Below are 18,453 nucleotides of genomic sequence, written 5' to 3' on the forward strand. Positions count from 1 at the left end.
CGAAAGTTTCGCAGAAAACTAATAAATATAATACGTTATAATTATATATATTTTTTCATTTAAGGTCGAACGCGTGAGATATTTATGATTCTCGTTTCCATTCGACCCTCATATGTTATTATTAATGTTAAATATTTGCTGAATATTGTATATACGCGCGCACGCGTGTGTGTATATACCCGAAAAATCAATAATAAAAGCGAGGCAATATTTTCTATCAAATTATGAAAACACCTTTCTTCTAGCATTCAAAAATTCTTGATCTAATTATAACAATAATTATCTAGTATTATATAATACAATATTATAATAATATTTATGTATCAGTATTAGGAAATTTATGACCAATTAGATTTAAATTATACGTGAATAAAATATATAAAAGAAAAAAGAAAATGAGTAGACAAAACATTTAAAAATCGAAGACTACAAAAACGAAGATTATAAATTATATCCACGATCAAAACTTTGCAAAAAAAAAAACGTCCAATAAAATTGAAATATAAGTTCGATGGAAAATACTGCCATACTATTGCATTTTTCGGGATACTCCGTACATTAGTATAGTACTTAAATATAAATTGCATTGGCAGGACATTGCACGAATGCATCTGTTGCAGCCACGAAACTCGTACCACGTACCTAAACAAATACTAAACAAATAAATACAATCGACTATCCTTCTACGTGTCGTTTCGAACGATAAATATTATTCTTTGAATAATCTCGCTCGGCTATAAAATGTCTCCTAAATTCGACTCTTTTTATTTGTGAAACGCTTGAAAATTGTTATTCTCGTAACGAATGCGCGACAACGAGCGCAACATAAATTCGAACTTGCCACAAAAAAAAAAAACGGGCGGTTTAGTACCCGGGTGTACAGTTTACGTGGCTAACATACGCACGAATATCTTCCTATACATATATTTATTTCTATCGGGCCGTGCCACGCGACGATTACTATATGATCAAAAGGCCCATTTGAAGACACTGCATTCTTTGCACGGCGGATTGGCACACGCGTGGAAACGGACGGTAGTAAAAAATATACAGCACGAGATACATAGACGATTGCAAATGTAAAGATCTGCACTATAATGTTACAAGGACTAGATTCACGGATGTATTCTCGGCGCGTTTCACTCGATCTCCTCGCCGCCGTCGCGTATCCTTCATTACGTCCCCCTCCAACACGTTACACACCTTCCTTAAAATTCGACGGAAGTCAACATTTATCTATACGACACAATCCTATAGAATTTAGGATACGATAGTGCCCGGCGCGCATCGCTTTCCCCTCATAAATCGGGGAGGGAGGGGGGGGGTGGAAACTTAAGGAAACTTTGTCGAGCTCTGCGCGTTTTCTAAGAGTTTACCGAACGTACGTAAAAATATATTATTCGAGACGATAACTCACGAGAGTGCATTGCGATAACTTCGATCGACTACCTACTTAGTCAAGCCCTAAAGTACTGGGGAGAGAGCGACCGTCGCGGCGTGATGTTTCCCTGTCGTCATTCGTTCAGGCGCGCCGACAGGTAATTCCGACCGTAAGTCGCTGTACTAATGCGCGGGAATAAACTGTTCCGCGTATACGATTACGTTTTCAACAAAACAATGGTTTCCTCAGCTGAGCGATTATTCGAAAATGTAAAATACGTATAACTTCGTAATCTCCTTCGCGATTTGACGAACGCGCGCGCGCGCGTGTAATCTCCTTGTTATTCCGATATCTCGACAAGTATTGCTACCTTGAAATACTCGTACTTCCCGAAATGCGTCTCAAACAATTCTATAATACGCGTGACTTTGTACAGCAGAATTAAATCAAATCCGATATATTGATATAAAAAAAAGAAAAAGTATTTACAGTTGAAAGATCCAGTGACTCTAAGGATAGAAGCGAAACGATGCAAATCGCGAGGCTGAAGCGGAATATGCACGCGTGTATTCCGCGTCTGTATGTCGCAAAGACGTGAATAGGCGACTGAAATGGTTCGGGAAGCACCGGTCTTAAATTAAAGTACACGTACGTTCGCCTTGTTCGCGTTACTTCTGAGTAAATTTAACTCTCAAATTGACTTTCATTCTCAGAGGGAGAGACGTGCGCGTACATTCACTTAGAAAGGAATTACCGTTATCGAGATTCAATCTCCTTCTGATCGTGCGATCATCAGATACGGACGGCTATACGAATTGCATCCTCTCGATGCAATCTCTCGTCTTTATTTCTTTCTCTTGTCTCGCCTCGGATAAGCGGTTATTTGCTTATAACGATCCCATCGATGATTCCATCAATGATTACGCGCAAACTTTAATGCCTGATAGGCTTTAAGAAACAGAATTAAACTAATCAAACCTTTAGCGAAACATACGAAAGTATGCTTAGTGGTCAGCGACTAGGCGTTATCCTTTAGCAAACGCACCAAAGGATTTAATTTACCTTCGTCCGAATTCCTGTACTGCTCCAGCAACTGCAAAGTCAATCAACAAATTTATTCATTAAACGTTATTATACATAGTGCAATACGTTAATTAATAACACTGTTCAAGCAAAAAAATTTACGAGAATAAAACTGCTTCCCAGTTTTAGGCGCTAAATAAGATCCTATATTTATGAAATTGCTCTATCATGTTACAATTTTAAGAAACTTGCGGTTAAAGCTGCGAAAAAAGTTCATTTTGGTGAATTCTGGCATATTATAATTTACGTGGTTGGCATTACGTATTGAAGAAGTTTTATTGTAATCAAAATTAAATGTGTTATTAGAACTTTCGGCCCTTGAAAGAAATTTGTTGTGTGTCGAGTATTATAATCAAAAAAATATTTATGATATTATTAGTCTATTACGTTGTGCCTTACATAAGTTGTTAAAGATCTCTGTTAAAAATCTGAGAAATCTCGTTCTCGTACTTGGAAAAAAAATTTTTTTTGGTTGTAACAATGTAATAGATTAAAAGGCAAACTTCATATTATTAGAGAGAAACCATATTATCATTCTAACTATGAGTCATGTAAAATAAATTATGAATTATAAAAACAGACTGAGAGTGAATATAAAAATATATAAATTGTATTATTAACTAACACGGCCAATTTAAAGTAAAATGTACCCCTCGAATAAGGAAAATTCTTAAAACATCTAAAAGTTTATGCTTTTGCAGAGCACACGTGAAGGATTGATCGAACACGCGATGCAGAATCAACTGTGTTATTACACGTTAAAGTTATGAATATTTACGCACGCATATTAACATGTATATTAACACGTTAAATGTGGTTGCCGGTAATTGACGCTATGACATTGATACGTCTCACCGATTCGCGTATGAAATGCAATCGACCGCAGAGATTGGCGAGCACTATCAATAGAAAAAAAAAACTTTTTGCCGACAAATCTCGTATCGTCACAGATTTGCGTTAACGATGATGATCCGTTCAGTGAGGTTTGCGTCAATTAAACGCGTGACAGCGAGAGTTGTCCGCAAGCACCCACTTACCTCGTACGACATTTCGCAAGACAATATCGCCATTGCCTCCGAATTGCTGTGGGTAGCGGCCAAAAGTGCTGGCAACGTGTACGGTATCAATCTGGGATCTCCGTAAAACGGGAACGGCAGGGTGCACAGCTGCTGGAGGACGCTGGGACCCGCGCCGGCCGATTGGAGAACCAGCTGAAACAGATTTCCCAGCATGGTTATTATTTTTCGATGTAATTTTACTTTCTCTAACTTTTCCGATAATTCCGCGATCATAATTCCGTAACCGTAAAGAAAGAGAGAGGCCAACGGCTGGTGAGGAGGGAAGGGAGGGGGGGAGGGGGATTATTGAAAAGGAAATTGTCGCCACGCTATCGTATTATGATTTTTTTTTCTCATCCGTTCGTAGATGTTGTCTCGTGTCTCCGCTGCTGTACATACGTGAAAACCGTATCGATCTGAATACAAATTTTTAATGTTGCGCCGACGAGGATTAATTACGTCGATACTTTGGCCGACAGCAGGCAAATCCCAGCCACAAATAAAAACGCTTTAAAAAAAAAATCATTATAATTTAAAAGCACGTATTCATAAACTTTTTCAAAAGTTTATGAGTGCGTGGCTTTTAAACCATAAAGGAAGGTTTCGCGCGCATTAACGGATATACAAAATAGTAATTAACCTGCGTCGTGACTGTATAAAGTAGCTTTACACTTGTCGTCGAAGTCAAGTTCTATTTGAATCTTTCAGCCGCGGGTTAGACGGAGGTATCGGTATAACGGGCGAAGTCGGCGAAGATTCTCTTCTTGTAATTGCAAATTACCCGCATGGCACGTTCGAGCGGAGTCTCTCAATTGCGACGTCGCGGACGGTTAATTAAGACGACCGAGTAATTTTCTTAAAGAGCGTGAGAACCCGGGTGACCCAGGTGTCACGGAAGCGAGGAGAGTCTCCGGCGCAAGAAGATCGCACCGGACATCTGCGCGACAAGTGCCTCCGCTTATAAACACAGGACGTCGTATTCCTGTGCACCTGCGCAAAACTCTAGCAGGAAATGCCCACATTTTACACATTCCCTGTCATCGCGGCGCCAAGACGACCCGTATCGCAACTCGAGTTGTGCATTAAATATCGATCCGTCCGTTACGGTTGCCATAACTCCGTGCGCAACGTGTAACGTGTAACTCGGCGATGAGTTCATTAGCGGTGAGATCAGTCACTTCGAGAGGGAATTAAGGGTTTCTTATACGAAAATAGATTTCACAGTGAAAACTGCCTCATAAAAGTGGTCTCATCAATCCTACGGAAGGTCGCTCGACGCGTTTCGAGTTGTGGCTTGAAGCAAGATTCTCGTACAACCTTATAGTGAGTTCTTCGCATATAACGATCAGCGAGAATAAGAAAGGACGCGGAGAGTGATTATGAAAGTTAGTCCTTCTGGGTGTCACGGACGTCGCGCAAAAAAGGCCATTAACGCTATTTAATTGCGCGATAAAGCAAGCGCGCTTTCCCAATACTGATTGGCAATAAAAAATACAACGCATCGCGGCGATTAACGACGTGCGTGTATAATAGCGGCACGCGCGTGACTCCGAGGAATCTAGTTAACGCCCGGGTTTTAAAATAAATAAGCGGAAAGCCGTAACGCGCGCGCACCGCGGCGCCACCGCAAAAAAATCCATTTCTCGAATTCGGTTACGACCGCCGACAAAAAACGGAGACGGACGTGTTTATGATCGCGAACGGAGAAGGTGATACCCCCGTCGTACTCCGGGCCGGCGATAACCCCTGGCTGCCGCAGATGCTCGTATAGAAGCTTAAAAGCGTTTCTCGTTTCTCCCTTTCTCTCTCCCGTCCTAGCTCTTTCTGTTTTATACACGACACAAACGTACACACATACAACACACATGCGCTTTCTCTCTTTCTCTCCCGCCTCTTTTTCTTCCTCTCGTCTCGCGGAAAACGATTTTTCCAAAGCAGCTACTCTCGGAGGGTCGGCTCTCGCTCTTGAGAGCGGCGACCTTAAAAAAGCGCTGAAAGACGAATGCGCGACATCGGCGGTGCACTCAGCGTTTACATTCCGATTCACGCGTCCGCGGGATCGACGCGAGCGCAGGATCGGTCTCAGACAACGATGCGAGCGATGACGTTTAAACTGTAGCAATTTTGCGAAAAGCATCCTTGAATTGGGAAATCTCTGCATCAATTTCAAAAACACTAAACTCGCTCATGAGAGCTTTAAACAATTTTTCTATTAATAATATTCTGGAATTTAATAAAAATCCAAAATTAAAAATCTTGATCATAGTTAATATACTCCATATCTCTCGAACGCTCCCCATTCTGAAATATGTTACCGTATATGAAATGTGTTGCATGTTATAGTTTTCGAGCAAAGTTCGAAAAGTACTTGTCGATTGAGATTGTAGTGCATTAATTATTTTGTTATAAATAATCACTTTATAATAATTCCTAACAAAAAAAGTTGTAATAAGTATTTAAATAACTATTTCAAAGAGTTTTCGAAAATTACATAAATACTGAATCTACATTAATTTATTAATGAATTACACAGAGTATTGTTAGATATTTAAAAGTATTTAATACAGATTTGTATACAGATAAATACCTTTATGTATTATTATTTCTATCCACTACTACTCTCTTTTAAATATACTTTATTATTCTTTAGTCCCAATAATTTTTTTTAAGAAGAGCTCTCTGTATCGCGCATATTTTGCGTTTTAATTAATGCAAATAATCTCTTATTTTACCCCTTTAGATACGGTTACTCTTTCGTTTCCCGCGTCGCAATTATAAATGTTATGAATTTCCACGCGATTTTGCGAGCTGATGGACCGGCGCGGCGCCGCGCGCGTGCATGGAGCGGTATGCCGTAAATATATCTTAACGGCGTTCGGCCGTATATTGATGGGAGGTCCGCTGAGTGTGTTGTGTCTAACAGCCTCTTCCTTCTAGTAACGCGCCGTACGCCATCCGCGCGTGCATTTCTCGTAGTAACGTACCGGGTGACTCGTGACACTGCAGTCAACGGTCTCGACGTCGATTCGAGGAATTTGAAGCGGTGCTACTATATGTATGTACAGTAAAGTCGCCGAAAGCGAACGAAAGTTCCTCAACAAAGTACGCTCTCGTTGAATCTGACGGCGCACATCCATTGATAAGAATTGATTCGAAATAAAGTTAATATTTTCCAAGTAGGTAAAACTCTAAATTCATCATAATTTTGTCGCGCATAGAAAGAATAATAAAAATGAACGATCTCGAAATTAACCTTCGATTCTTCTTTTATTTCGTAGCTTATTTATTAGAAGATTATTTTTAAGATCAAGAAAATGCTTTTGGAACTGTAAACGGATTAAGAAAAGAAGTTTAACGGCAAATTCAGATTTTACGCGAGTGAGCGCTTAACTTGTTTCGCTTTAGAAAGGTCAAATTCTGAGGTGTTCGATCGCATAAGCCGCCATATGGGTACGGGACGTACCTGATTGTCCGGATTGTTGAGGGCGAAGTACCCGAGCACCGCGAACAATTCCGAGAGGATGTGAATACCGCTTGCATTCGGCACAGATCCCACCTCCGGTTTGTCCGACAAAGAGTCGCGGGACAGTCGGGTTATTAGGTGGCTCGCTGTCAGCCGCCATTGCAGACTCGTGCCCTCGGCGCCCAGGAAGCTCTGTAACAGAACAGCTTTCCGTGTGCAAAAGAAAAAAAAATTATGTGTATCGATTAATATTTTTATGAACTCCTTTCGATCGGACAGATTTCTCGTAAACGGCTCACGCCGATAAATCCGACGTGGAGCAACGTAGAGAGCTTGAGAGCACTTAATGTTGCCTATTGATATAATTCCGCTCTCTTTCCTCTTTCATCCTGAATTACCGATTCCACCGGCGGTCGCTCAAAGCCCGCTGAAATCTAAGACGGGCATCATCGGGCCGGCTTTATTTGTCGATATATAGAGAGAGAAACCGCGTCGCCGAGAGGCGGCAAAGAGAATAGATAATAACCGGTCGGTTTTTCGGCAAATGCACGCGGGGCTCATCTGGTAATCGACGGGCGTGCTCCCGTGGGAGCACGGGGCACGGCCCTCCCGCGGGGCACACGATAGCCCTTATGGTTTTTGCGGGACGAAGGGCGCGAGGCGCGGCCGCCTCGATTCAATTCGCGGTCGGCTCGCTGCGAGAGAACTTCACGGGAGGCCTTTACGTCTTGACAGGCCGAACCCCCGCGATACATGATATCTCCATCACGCCCGGCGCCCTACGACGATAAGCCGGCATTGTTGGCGGCAACAAGCGGCATCGTTGTCATTTGGAGAGGCGACGCCAGAGGGGGGGGGGGGGGGGACTTGCGGTAATATGCCGAATCGCGAAAACCGTCGCGAATTAAAGAGTAATGGAGCTTATAGCGATGTAATGGATGACAGCCGTCGTCCCGGCTGTCGCTCGAACAGACCGAAATCGAGTATCGCGATAATCGGGATTCGAGAGATATCTCCTAAAATAGAACAAACTAGCCACTGTGCGTGTACTGACTGACATATTTTCATCGCGTATAATTGGAATATTAAAGTGTAACAGACCGTCGGCTCCATATTTACACGCTGGATACGATCTTCGTATTGGTTGAGTAAACTGCGAAATTAAACAGCCGTATTTAGCATGAATCGTCTAGGAAAAGTATCAAAATTGTAATACGACTGTGGACGAGCTGCGCAACGTGATATTTCGATGATGATGAAACTCGGAGGAATGATAATTCAGGAGGGCTGAATGCAATAATAGCGTGCACAGTTCAAAGCCGCAAGCCTATTTGTGATAATCCATAAATACCGCATCGAGCCGTTCGTTTATAACTAACTAAACTTTGCTTGCAGTACACGCCTTTGTCTTTGAAACGGCGTTTTACATTTCGGGCATATTTCTTTCGAAATATTTTTTTTATTTGCATTTTTATATTGTACTCAATTCAGCAATTATTGATATTAATCTCGTTTTATAAAGTGTTTCATTACACTAACACGGAGAGGAGTGAATGCGTTGAAATTACAGAGTAATTAATGAATTAAGAAATTAATAAAAAAAATAAAATAATGCATATACATGTAGATATAGGGGGCCGTTTAATTTCGTCGAGGCTTTACTCTTTAGAGTCGCGAGAGTGAAATTACGTACCTGTAGCGTCCGGAGATCGAGTTCCGCGATCGATTTGAGGAGCCTGAGGCCGTGGCTGGCCAGGGTCCGCACGGCGATCGTGAACGTCTGGCTGGGGGTGGGCGAAGCGCTCTTCTGATTCTGCGGCGCGTACGCGACCGCCGCGTAAAGAGCGCCGATCGCACCCGACGCCTCGGTCGTCGACAAAGTCGACAACAAGTGCGATTCGTTGCTCGTCTGCTCGACACCGCCGCCGCCTCCACCGCCCTCGCCGTGCACGCTGACAGGCTCTTGATCGACGGACCTCCTCAGATGACTGCAGATACGCGCGAGAAGATTGTAAGACGATACCAGCAACGACGACTCATGCTCCTGATCCAGAAAAAAATCCGTCTCGATCAGGGCCCGACTGTGGCGTGACACGCGATCCACTAAGCTGCTGGCTACCAGATATCTGAAGCACAAAAGAATCGAGACGCGTATTATAACTCTCGCGGATCGACGAAACCGCGCTACTTTTTTCTCCCCATGTTCTCGATACCCTTGGAGTCAAGGACAATTCCTATGCTTGAGAAAAATTTTCGATTAAAATTTACAACTTTCTACGTTCTTATTTCATTAGAATCATTGTTATATCTTAAACCTTTGGCTACAGCTGACCTGGATGTGGAACTATACGCTGCACAGCTCATGTCAGTCATGAATGACGTTAGTAGTGTAATCGATGTAAAATGTATAATTATAAATATATTTAAAAAAATAATTGCCTCACATTGTCAGTTTAAAAAAATAACTTTACAAATAATGTTTATACCAATTCAAAAGTAATAATTCATAATATCGATATTACTGAAAAAAATCAAGAATTAAGGAAAAATAATCATTTGTTTAAAAATAACAATATTTCTTAATTGTATCAAATTATAAATAGTATGTTAGCGAGCGTGTGTAACAATGATCGAAAATTTTTTCGATGAAATAAATACAGATTCAAATAATTAAGGATCGACATTTTTGCCTGACAATGCTGAGATATCGAGATATAAAAGATATAAAGAGAACCAATTTGTTTTCAAAGATTGTTTAGAGGGAAATCACGGGCATTTTGTTCTTAGAAAATCGATTGGCGTAAAGCCAGTATATGTATGTGGCGTAAAATATATTATTTAAGAAAACTCGAATCGATTCGTTCACGCAAACGAAATTTTAAGTTACATTTAATGTTAGTATTTATATTTTACTTCTTTTATATTTTAAATTTTCAATACAAGAAGATCGATTCCGGTTGTTTTTCAATTCAGTAAGTACGTGTGAGGGTCGAAGAATTTCGAAAAGCATTGTCACAGCGCGCAGCGGTACGAAACAATGTGTATAACTGACGCGTCTTGCTGATACGACGCGAAAGTGCAGGAACACCTGTTCTAGACGGAGAAACGAACAATTCCGATATTCAAACGGGCCGTCGACCCCTGGACCGACGAAGGATCTCACTTCGGTACTCTCGGCAATCGACGCTCGTCGATCACCGAGCAATCATACGGCAGCGAAGTGTGCATATGGGCGCCAGGGGAGGGAGATGGAATCGGATAAAAAAAAAACAATGTATTGCTTACAGGACAGCATGTGCGACGGCGTAACACGAGAGGATTATAACATCAGTGCGTAATTCCGAGAGAAAGCGAGAGGGTGAGAGGGGGATGAAGGAGCGGCCAGAACGCGAGAAGAGCGTGTAGGGTACTGACGGGGGAGTTGCGACCGGCGGCACACGCGATGCTCATTCTATCGGGTTGTTGTATGTATACGTTTTTCTTTCTCTCGTACTCGTAGGCAGCATCCCCTTTCGCGGCCGCGCAAGCCCGAGGGGGTGCGTGCCTGTCAGCGCGTATTATCGCCGCCCCCTTCGACCCTCCTCGACAGGAACGCACACAAACTCGGGGGTCCGCGCGTCAATGAGTATTGGAATATATAATACACGGTAAAAGAGAGAGAAAGAGAGAGGGTGCGCCGCCCTTCGGCGCTGCGTCGGTGGAAGGCCAACTGTCGCGTCTAATCATAACTAACTGCGAGCTAATCTCGCCGCACTAGCTTCGCCGATTGTAGAGCTTCGCCTAAAAAGGGTTGACGATATTAATCGCGCCCGTATTTTTTCGGAACATTATACTCGCGTCGATATGCGCGACGATATTCCCGTCTCCGAAAGCGACGCGGGTTTAAAAGACGCGAAATTCCAGAAGATGAATTTTTAACAGCCCGCCCGTCGACACGAGATACGGAATATACACGGGATCCGGTTTGCCGAGTCGCGTCACCGTCCGTGGAGACGTCAATTTTTCTTTTTTACTTCTTGCACTCGTTCTCCCAATAGGCGCGACAGACGACGACGACGACGCTCCGTGTGAGAGTCCTTTAAGCCTGTCGGAGCCTGCCGGAGATACGGACAATGGACGAATGCGAGTCGCCGGCGGTCAGACGTGCAGCGTGGATGCCGTCGAACAGAGTGTGCGACGCGGGGCCCCGAGTAAATTCGCTAATAAAATGCAGCGAAATGATCGCGCTGCGCGGATCAGGATTGCTCGACACGCCGCCGGTCGCCGGCTCGCGCGATTACACGCCGAGAACCCCTCCGCGCCCTTATAATCTGCAACAACACGGGCGACAGTTGGGGGACAACAGAGAGGGGGACTTCGCGTCTTCGAATGCAATAATTTTGCGACGCAAGGCCGAGTGTGGCGAGTCCCCCCCCTCCCCTCCGCCGTTCCACCATCCTGCTTCCGTTTCGCTCTACGGTAGCGCGCGGGATTACATCCGTGAAAATCACTGCACCGAATCGCTTTAATCCTTTAACCTTAATAGCGGGGATAAATCCTTCCCGATCCGGGTGATGCTATTCACTCGAAACATATATTAAATCATACTTTCATAATGTAATCGCAATGGGGTATGCTATAGGCGCAGAGGGTGTCTCGGAATCAGTTCTACAACCACAGACCCGGTCAATTTGGCAATGGTTTTTCCTTGAACATCGAGAGAAATAATTTCGTTCTGCCGTTTTCTGCTATAAAATTTGAATACTAAATACTCACGTAATTAAATCTCAAACTGAGACGTCCTCGTTACACGCTCCATTTAATTAATTTAAAAAATTTTTTTGTTATTCACTTGCAAATATTAAGATGTTTCGAACCGGCTCTAAATATTGCAATATTAGAAGTGGACTTTCGCCCGTTAATATTCAACTCTCCGTCAACCTCTGCGATAACGCAATGAGTTGTAGACCTATATAATACGTCATTCTTAATCGGGTTTGATAACATCTGTAGTTATGAAACTGACCAATCACGGTCATTTTATTCTTCAGAGGAATAGCTTTGATTAGCTACAGGATATTATTAAACCAGACTAAGAGTGACGTGTAAACGTATTGTATCTTCTCAAGAACGGGGTGGGAGAGTTAAGTTTTGCTATTAGCTTTCAATTAGAAATTCAATCGGGCGAAAGGCGATTGAATTGTCCTTAGAATATACAATGTATATTATACAATGTATTTCCTCAATCTGTCATTCAGTCTACCGCACGCGTACCAGAGGCGACTCGCGCCAACCAGGAAGATCCCGTGTCCCGATCTTCACGCACGTCCGCGTCAGGGAGGAAAGGCGGGGGATGCGTCGCCGGCCCGAGATTGCGATCTATCATTGAATGTTTGCGGGGGGAAAGTCTCCAGGCAAATATATCGAATTTATTTATTATCCCCTCGTCCCGCCCCTGCACGCATCCTGGCGGTACGGAGGAGCGGGGGGGGGGCGAGGGAAGAGGATGACGCGGGGGGACTGACGAGCCGGCTGCCCCGTATATACCGCTACCCCGGAGAGAGAGGCCGCCATTAGCTAACCATATGATTATTTCATAGCGAGCTCGCGAGGGTGCATATCTTTACGCTTCCAGCCCGCACCCCCGACCCCCACGAGTCGGCGGTGGCTTACGCGATTTGCGCGCTGCACCGCGCGAGTGCACTTACGGGCGGGAAAAAGGCTCTTCGAGGGAGGGAAGAGGGTAGGCTTACCCCCTGAGGAGGAGGGTAATCGAACGGATGGCTCGTAATTTGTGTGTCGTGCCTGGATTATCAGAGAGCGCGGAAATACGCGCCTATCCGGTTTACGCGGTGTCGCGCGTAACTCGACTTACCGCGAGGACAATCGCAAGTGTCTTTCGTACACGTAACAACAACGGATGCCAGGATCGAAGTAAGTAGTCCTTGGTCGTAACAATTCGGGCCGCAATTTCGGTCAAGTATAACGGTTTATACCGCGTTTGCCGCGTTCAGCAAGAACATATATTTTTTAGGATGATATGGACGATATGGAATATTTGTTCCCCAAAGTGCTACATGTATTTAGAATAATATCGGCGCGATGCGTATGGGTGATAAAAAATACGTGACTTTGACAAACGAGGCGGAATAAAAATAAGCGGAAACAATTTTTCTGTTAATCCGAACGAATAACGCGGTGGTATCTAGCTGAAAATCGCCGCAACAAATTTTTCGTGAACGCGGGTGAGTCAGCCGAATAGCCCGAATAACACACCGGAATTAATGCTGTAAATCAATCAAAAATGTAATTTCCGACGTATGTACGGATGGAAACGCAAATATTTTGTATAGCGTGTATACTATAGGAAAAAGGATATAAATCTATAGATGTACTATTCATTACACGACTGAATTGATATAAACAATGCAGTTATTAATTAATACGGTGAATTGATTATTAAATATATATATATATTTTTTTTTGTTTTCCAAAGTGCATATTTATGTGATACATGTATAATTTATCCGCATAGAATTTCAAAATATTTAAATTGTTGATTTGAAATAATTGCAATATAGTCCATTTTGACGTACCTAAATTTAATGTAAACCGCACTTGGAAATTGTTCGTCGAAGGAATGGCGGTCATGGTAAGAATAACAGAATTTCCAGGTCCAGTGTGCTCGTGGAAATATTCCACTTCGGCGCCGGACAAACGCGCCTGGCCAGAAGTGCCATTTCGCTATTTCGACAATAGGGTATGTTTGCGCAACGAAATGGCAGAAGTGTGTAAATGACAGTCGCGTATCATTGAGTCGGGAAAAAAAGAGGGAGACGCGGGGTGCGGCGGTCGCGGACCACTCGGTCGCCAATCTTGCTCGGTATTTTCGATTCTCCATTATCGATCGTACGCGTCAAAATATAGGTACACATTTTTTCTAATTTAACGTAAAAAAAAAAGGGACAGAACGAGACGGCACAAAATTGAAAAATGTGCGCGTAAAATTGTCAACGATAACTTCCTACAGTAGCAAAGTTACATCTATAGAGGGATAAATAAAATGTCATTTTTTTCAATCGTACAAAAAAACAAGATAACATCATATATAGGAGCATACGCGATCGTTCTGTTTAAACTATTAAAACGCGCCATCGCGTGCGCGCTAACCCCCGACGAGTTTGTATTAAATGCCAATAAGGGACGCCGGCACGTGAAATAAAGCCTGAAACAAGGTCAAATGGGTGGTCTTCGTCGAATTGGTAATGTATTATAATCCCGAGCTCTGACATCCAGCAACTCAGGATATTGCTACTCCGAATTCGTTGATGCGTAATGCATTCGCGCTGGGATTTCGGGTGGCGCGGGGGATGAAGCCCGGCAGCACTACGGTACTCCGTACGTACCAGCCGGAGAGTCTAGAGGAGGGGGGGAGGGGGGTGAAGAGCGTAGGGTGAAGAGCCGCTAACTCTATGCGACTTGGCCGAGCATAGCGACGGTGTCGAGCGTACTGTAAATTCGCTCAAACGATGCGCGAATAAGCGCGAATAAAAGTAAACACGAGAATTTCGATGGAACTTCCGCGGTTCTCCTCTACATTTCAACGAAGATAAACCGACGATTATGCGAGCTGCTTCAAAATAATTTCAAAATTATAGAAATCAAATAACGGAAACGAAAAGGAGTTTAGTTTTTAGATAAAACAGCAAGATATAATAAAAATTAGTTAAAGCAATTTAAAAAAAAGAACTGATATACCTAAATTGTCAAATTATTACAAGCATCTCGTCTATATGTAATACTATATACTGCGTAAAAACATCACTGAGCCGAGCTTTCAGAGTACCAATTATTTTTTTTCTCTTTTTTTTCGGCAACGATATAATGTTGACATTTCTATTTGATTCCTGAAAAAAACTTTATGACTGTTCGAAATTGCTAAAAATGTCGCGCCGACATCCATTATTAGCGGGCAGTGTAAAATCCGCGCATCGGTTTCCTGTAAACCTGAATTTTTTAATAACCGATTGCAGCTCTGTTGACTGGAGACCATTTACCGATATTCAATATGTTATGAACATGCCGGTGAAATGTATTCGGTGCTGTGCTTCGGCAAAGTACAGCCCCCGTTTGCGCGTATTTATACGTGGAGTAGAATTTCTAAAAATAATTTATGTTTACCTACAGAAATTCAATATTCCCGAGGAGAAGATACGTACGGCCGCGGTACAAAATGGCAGGTACGCGGTCGCATCTAGTATATTTACATAAAAATACGCTTTTATACAAGGATGTATATCGGCTGTACTCAGTAAGAGACGAGGTAAAGGCAAAATATCTCTAAAATAAATACAGCATTGCTCAATCAATTTAGTTGTCGATCTATTTGCGGAAAAACCTCAGGAGTTACTTGAACGAAAAATAATTATAACAATTAAACAATTAGCGCAACTTATTTATACGTGTATAAAGTTGCCTGTATCATAATGTGTAAAAAAAAAAAAATTACAAAACTCTCTTGACATCATACGATTTTTAAATCGTTTCCGGTAATTTATCAAAAAATCAAGATATGAAAAATTTAACACTCAATAACTTAATGAATAATAATAGAGGATTGAAATCCGGGCTATGTTTTCCAACAAATAGAATATCGCGCGCTCAACGTTGTATTTTTTTAATACTTTTTTTACCGACGTATATTATTTTTCCCGATACTTCCATCATAGATACACTGGCAGCAGAAGCTCTCCTAGAGGGGAGGGGGGGAGGGGGAGAGGAGAGGAGGAGGGGCGTTATACTTTTGTGAGTGTACAATGTATCTCGCCATGTCAGAGTCAACACCGGATTTCTTCTCCGGCGTCGTTTAAAGCTAGGCCCCCCACGCCGGATGAGTGCGCGGAGGATAATAGACAACGTTGAAGCTCGCCACTTAGCAGAATGGGAACAAGAACAGCCGCTCTGCCTATTTCTACTTGCGCCCCTATCCCAGCCTGATCAAATACTCGGCTCCAATCCCGCGGTTCCCATTACTACTGCCGCTCGGTGTCATCGCTGTCGTTGACAGCACTATTATTGCCGAAGATCCCTCTCCTCGCCTCGGGATCGCACGAAATGTGAAAAAGTTTTCAGCAAGCTTGAAAACTAATAAAATTAGAGGACTGACATACTTCGACGGATATAAAAATTTCCTTCGTTATATTCGTTTTTAAATCATTTATTACGGAAATCATGTAATCCATTCTGATCGTGAAGCGACAATTTTTTCCGAGCTAATCGGTTACTCAGTTTCACGTCACGCTATATCGCATCGGTGAGCAACGTAGCACTTAACGCTGTCCGAGGAGCAGATTAAAGGATGCGCGCTTTGGGAATGAGCACACGTCACTACGAGGCGGAAGGCTTCGGAAATGAATCACTGACCAACACCCGGCGACGCCAGCTGATACTTCAAGTGCATCTGCTGTCTATTTGACGCTGAATCGCCAAACTAGCGTTTACCTTAAATTTATGACGCGACACGCCACGATCTGGAACAGTTAGCTTCCGAAACGTGATCGTCTCTCTCGGCAGAATGTAAAACGGGTCGAGTATCGAATCTCCTGACGTGAATTCAAGTTTGTGATGTAAATAGAAAGCGTCAGATGTGCCAGAATTATAAAATAAAACCGTTTGTTTTTATAGCAAAAGTAGTAAGAGTATGTAGGTACAATTTTGAAATATAACGGCAAATAGTAACGAGGATGCGAGTTGCAAACGGCGCGTCTATTCTGGCAAGATTTGGGAAACTAAATTTGCGCCCGGTTTCCAAATATACAGCTCGAATCTGAACCCGTTTAAAAAAAAAGAGTTAATGAGTGCTGCAGATGAAATCCGTAGGGGATGTTATTCTCTTTGTATAGAAACATTCGCATTGCAAAAAAAAAAACACTTTTTTCGCGCGCTTCAATTTTTGTCGTTAAAATTGTATACCCGTGAGCTTTTAAAATAAAAAGGCGCGCGTGCATTATGCAAACGATCCGATAATTAATAATAATTGGAAAGTGAGAAGGACTTATCGCTCGCGCGCTTGTGTAACGTTTACAAGATAAAATACAATGTCATCATAATTAATTCGGCCGGCGCGCGCATTGTCGGTAATAATTTAAATCATTATTTATGCGCGCGAACGATACCACCTGCCAATCGCGTATTCGATGTAATATTTAGCCGGCTATTTGCATGTCTGAATTCCAATATGAAAAGAAGTTAATTAAACACGAGCCGCGCATGCAGTTTGCTGCGTTAAACTACGTACGTAACTTTTTGCGGCAAAAAAAAAAACAGTTCATCGTTTTCGAAACTATCGCTAAAAAGACTCATCCATGAAGTAACTTCCTGCTTCGCGGTGATACCAAAAAATATCTAAAAACCATAAGAATTGCGAAAAAATGCCGACTGAATATCGCACGTATATGTATATAAAAAAGTTCTTCTAAGCTCTTGTTCTTCTTCTTTGACCATATTTAGAAATGATTTTTCCTTAGCACAAAATGATCGAATTGAAATTGCGCTGTCTCCAGTTTCTATTTGAGCAAGCTTCAAATTCGACACAAGTAAAGTTTAATCGAATTAAGTTAACGAAGCATAAGGAGTCATGCGTGCTCCATTTATGTTTTACGAAACTGCTATAATTCTCGATGAAAAAAAAAAAACCAGTCGCTCTTTCAATCACAATTGATTCGGAAAAAGAAGTCTTTTCGCGTGCCCGAGCGTTTACGTGGAAATTCCTCTTCTCATTCTCCAATACGATTTCCAAGTTTGCACGTGTAATTTTTCAACACCCTGTGTACGAGCACGCTAAACCGATTCGCGGTGTATCGACCAATCCTGCGAGCAACACGTAGAAAAAAGGAGCGCAACGAAAATACGAAGAATAGCAAACGACTGGGCGTGTTGCGCGTAGGTCGCCGATAGCTCGGCACAAAGAGAGGGAAAGAGAGACGGAAAAGGAAAGGGAGAAAGGAAAAGAGAGAAAGAGAGACGGAGGGATGAGTCGAGTCCGTACGAAAGAGGGTTGAGAGGATACGAGGAGGGGTAGGGAGGGCGGGCGGGCGGGGGGAAGGGGAAAGAGGGTATACACCGGCCGAGGGTGAATTTGGACGAGGAGAAACAGAGAGGGAGCGAGGAGGAGAGAACGAGACGAAGGGGAGGAGAGCAGTCCATTAGCAGATTACGTACCCAGCCCGCCTCGCTCATTCACCCCCGCGATGTTTTTTCTTCTTCTCCCCCTTTCTTCCGCGACCGCCGATGATCTTGCCGGGTCTACGCCGAGCCACCCTCGCGCGCTTTCAGGCTCGCCTGCAAAGCCGCCTTCGTTCGAGGACGCGAAACGTGGCAGGTGAACCCCCCGTGAGCTCCGGCCACCCGCCACCGTTTGGACCGTCGCCAGAAACGTTATCGGTTTTTGGTCGGCGACGCGCCGATTTCGTCGATTACAGCTAGAGTTT

General features: G+C 43.1%; 1 protein-coding gene across 3 annotated transcripts in view; it reads right to left on the bottom strand.

Moving 5' to 3' along the window:
- Window positions 1–436: 436 nt before the first annotated feature.
- Window positions 437–18,453, bottom strand: part of LOC105452773 (S phase cyclin A-associated protein in the endoplasmic reticulum) — a 41,220-nt gene continuing 23,203 nt past the window's right edge. For all 3 annotated transcript variants that reach the window (XM_011694169.1, XM_011694170.1, XM_011694171.1), the window contains exons 12-15: window positions 8,679–9,111; window positions 6,986–7,177; window positions 3,502–3,675; window positions 437–2,474 (exon numbers count right to left, since the gene is read on the bottom strand). In XM_011694169.1, the coding sequence (XP_011692471.1) occupies window positions 2,400–2,474; window positions 3,502–3,675; window positions 6,986–7,177; window positions 8,679–9,111 (874 nt within the window). In that variant the 3' untranslated portion in view covers window positions 437–2,399. The remainder of the gene's footprint in view (window positions 2,475–3,501; window positions 3,676–6,985; window positions 7,178–8,678; window positions 9,112–18,453) is intronic.

The sequence above is a fragment of the Wasmannia auropunctata genome, unplaced genomic scaffold (assembly GCF_000956235.1).
Source record: "Wasmannia auropunctata unplaced genomic scaffold, wasmannia.A_1.0 LD336026.1, whole genome shotgun sequence".
In the NCBI taxonomy this organism is placed as follows: Eukaryota; Metazoa; Arthropoda; class Insecta; order Hymenoptera; family Formicidae; genus Wasmannia; species Wasmannia auropunctata.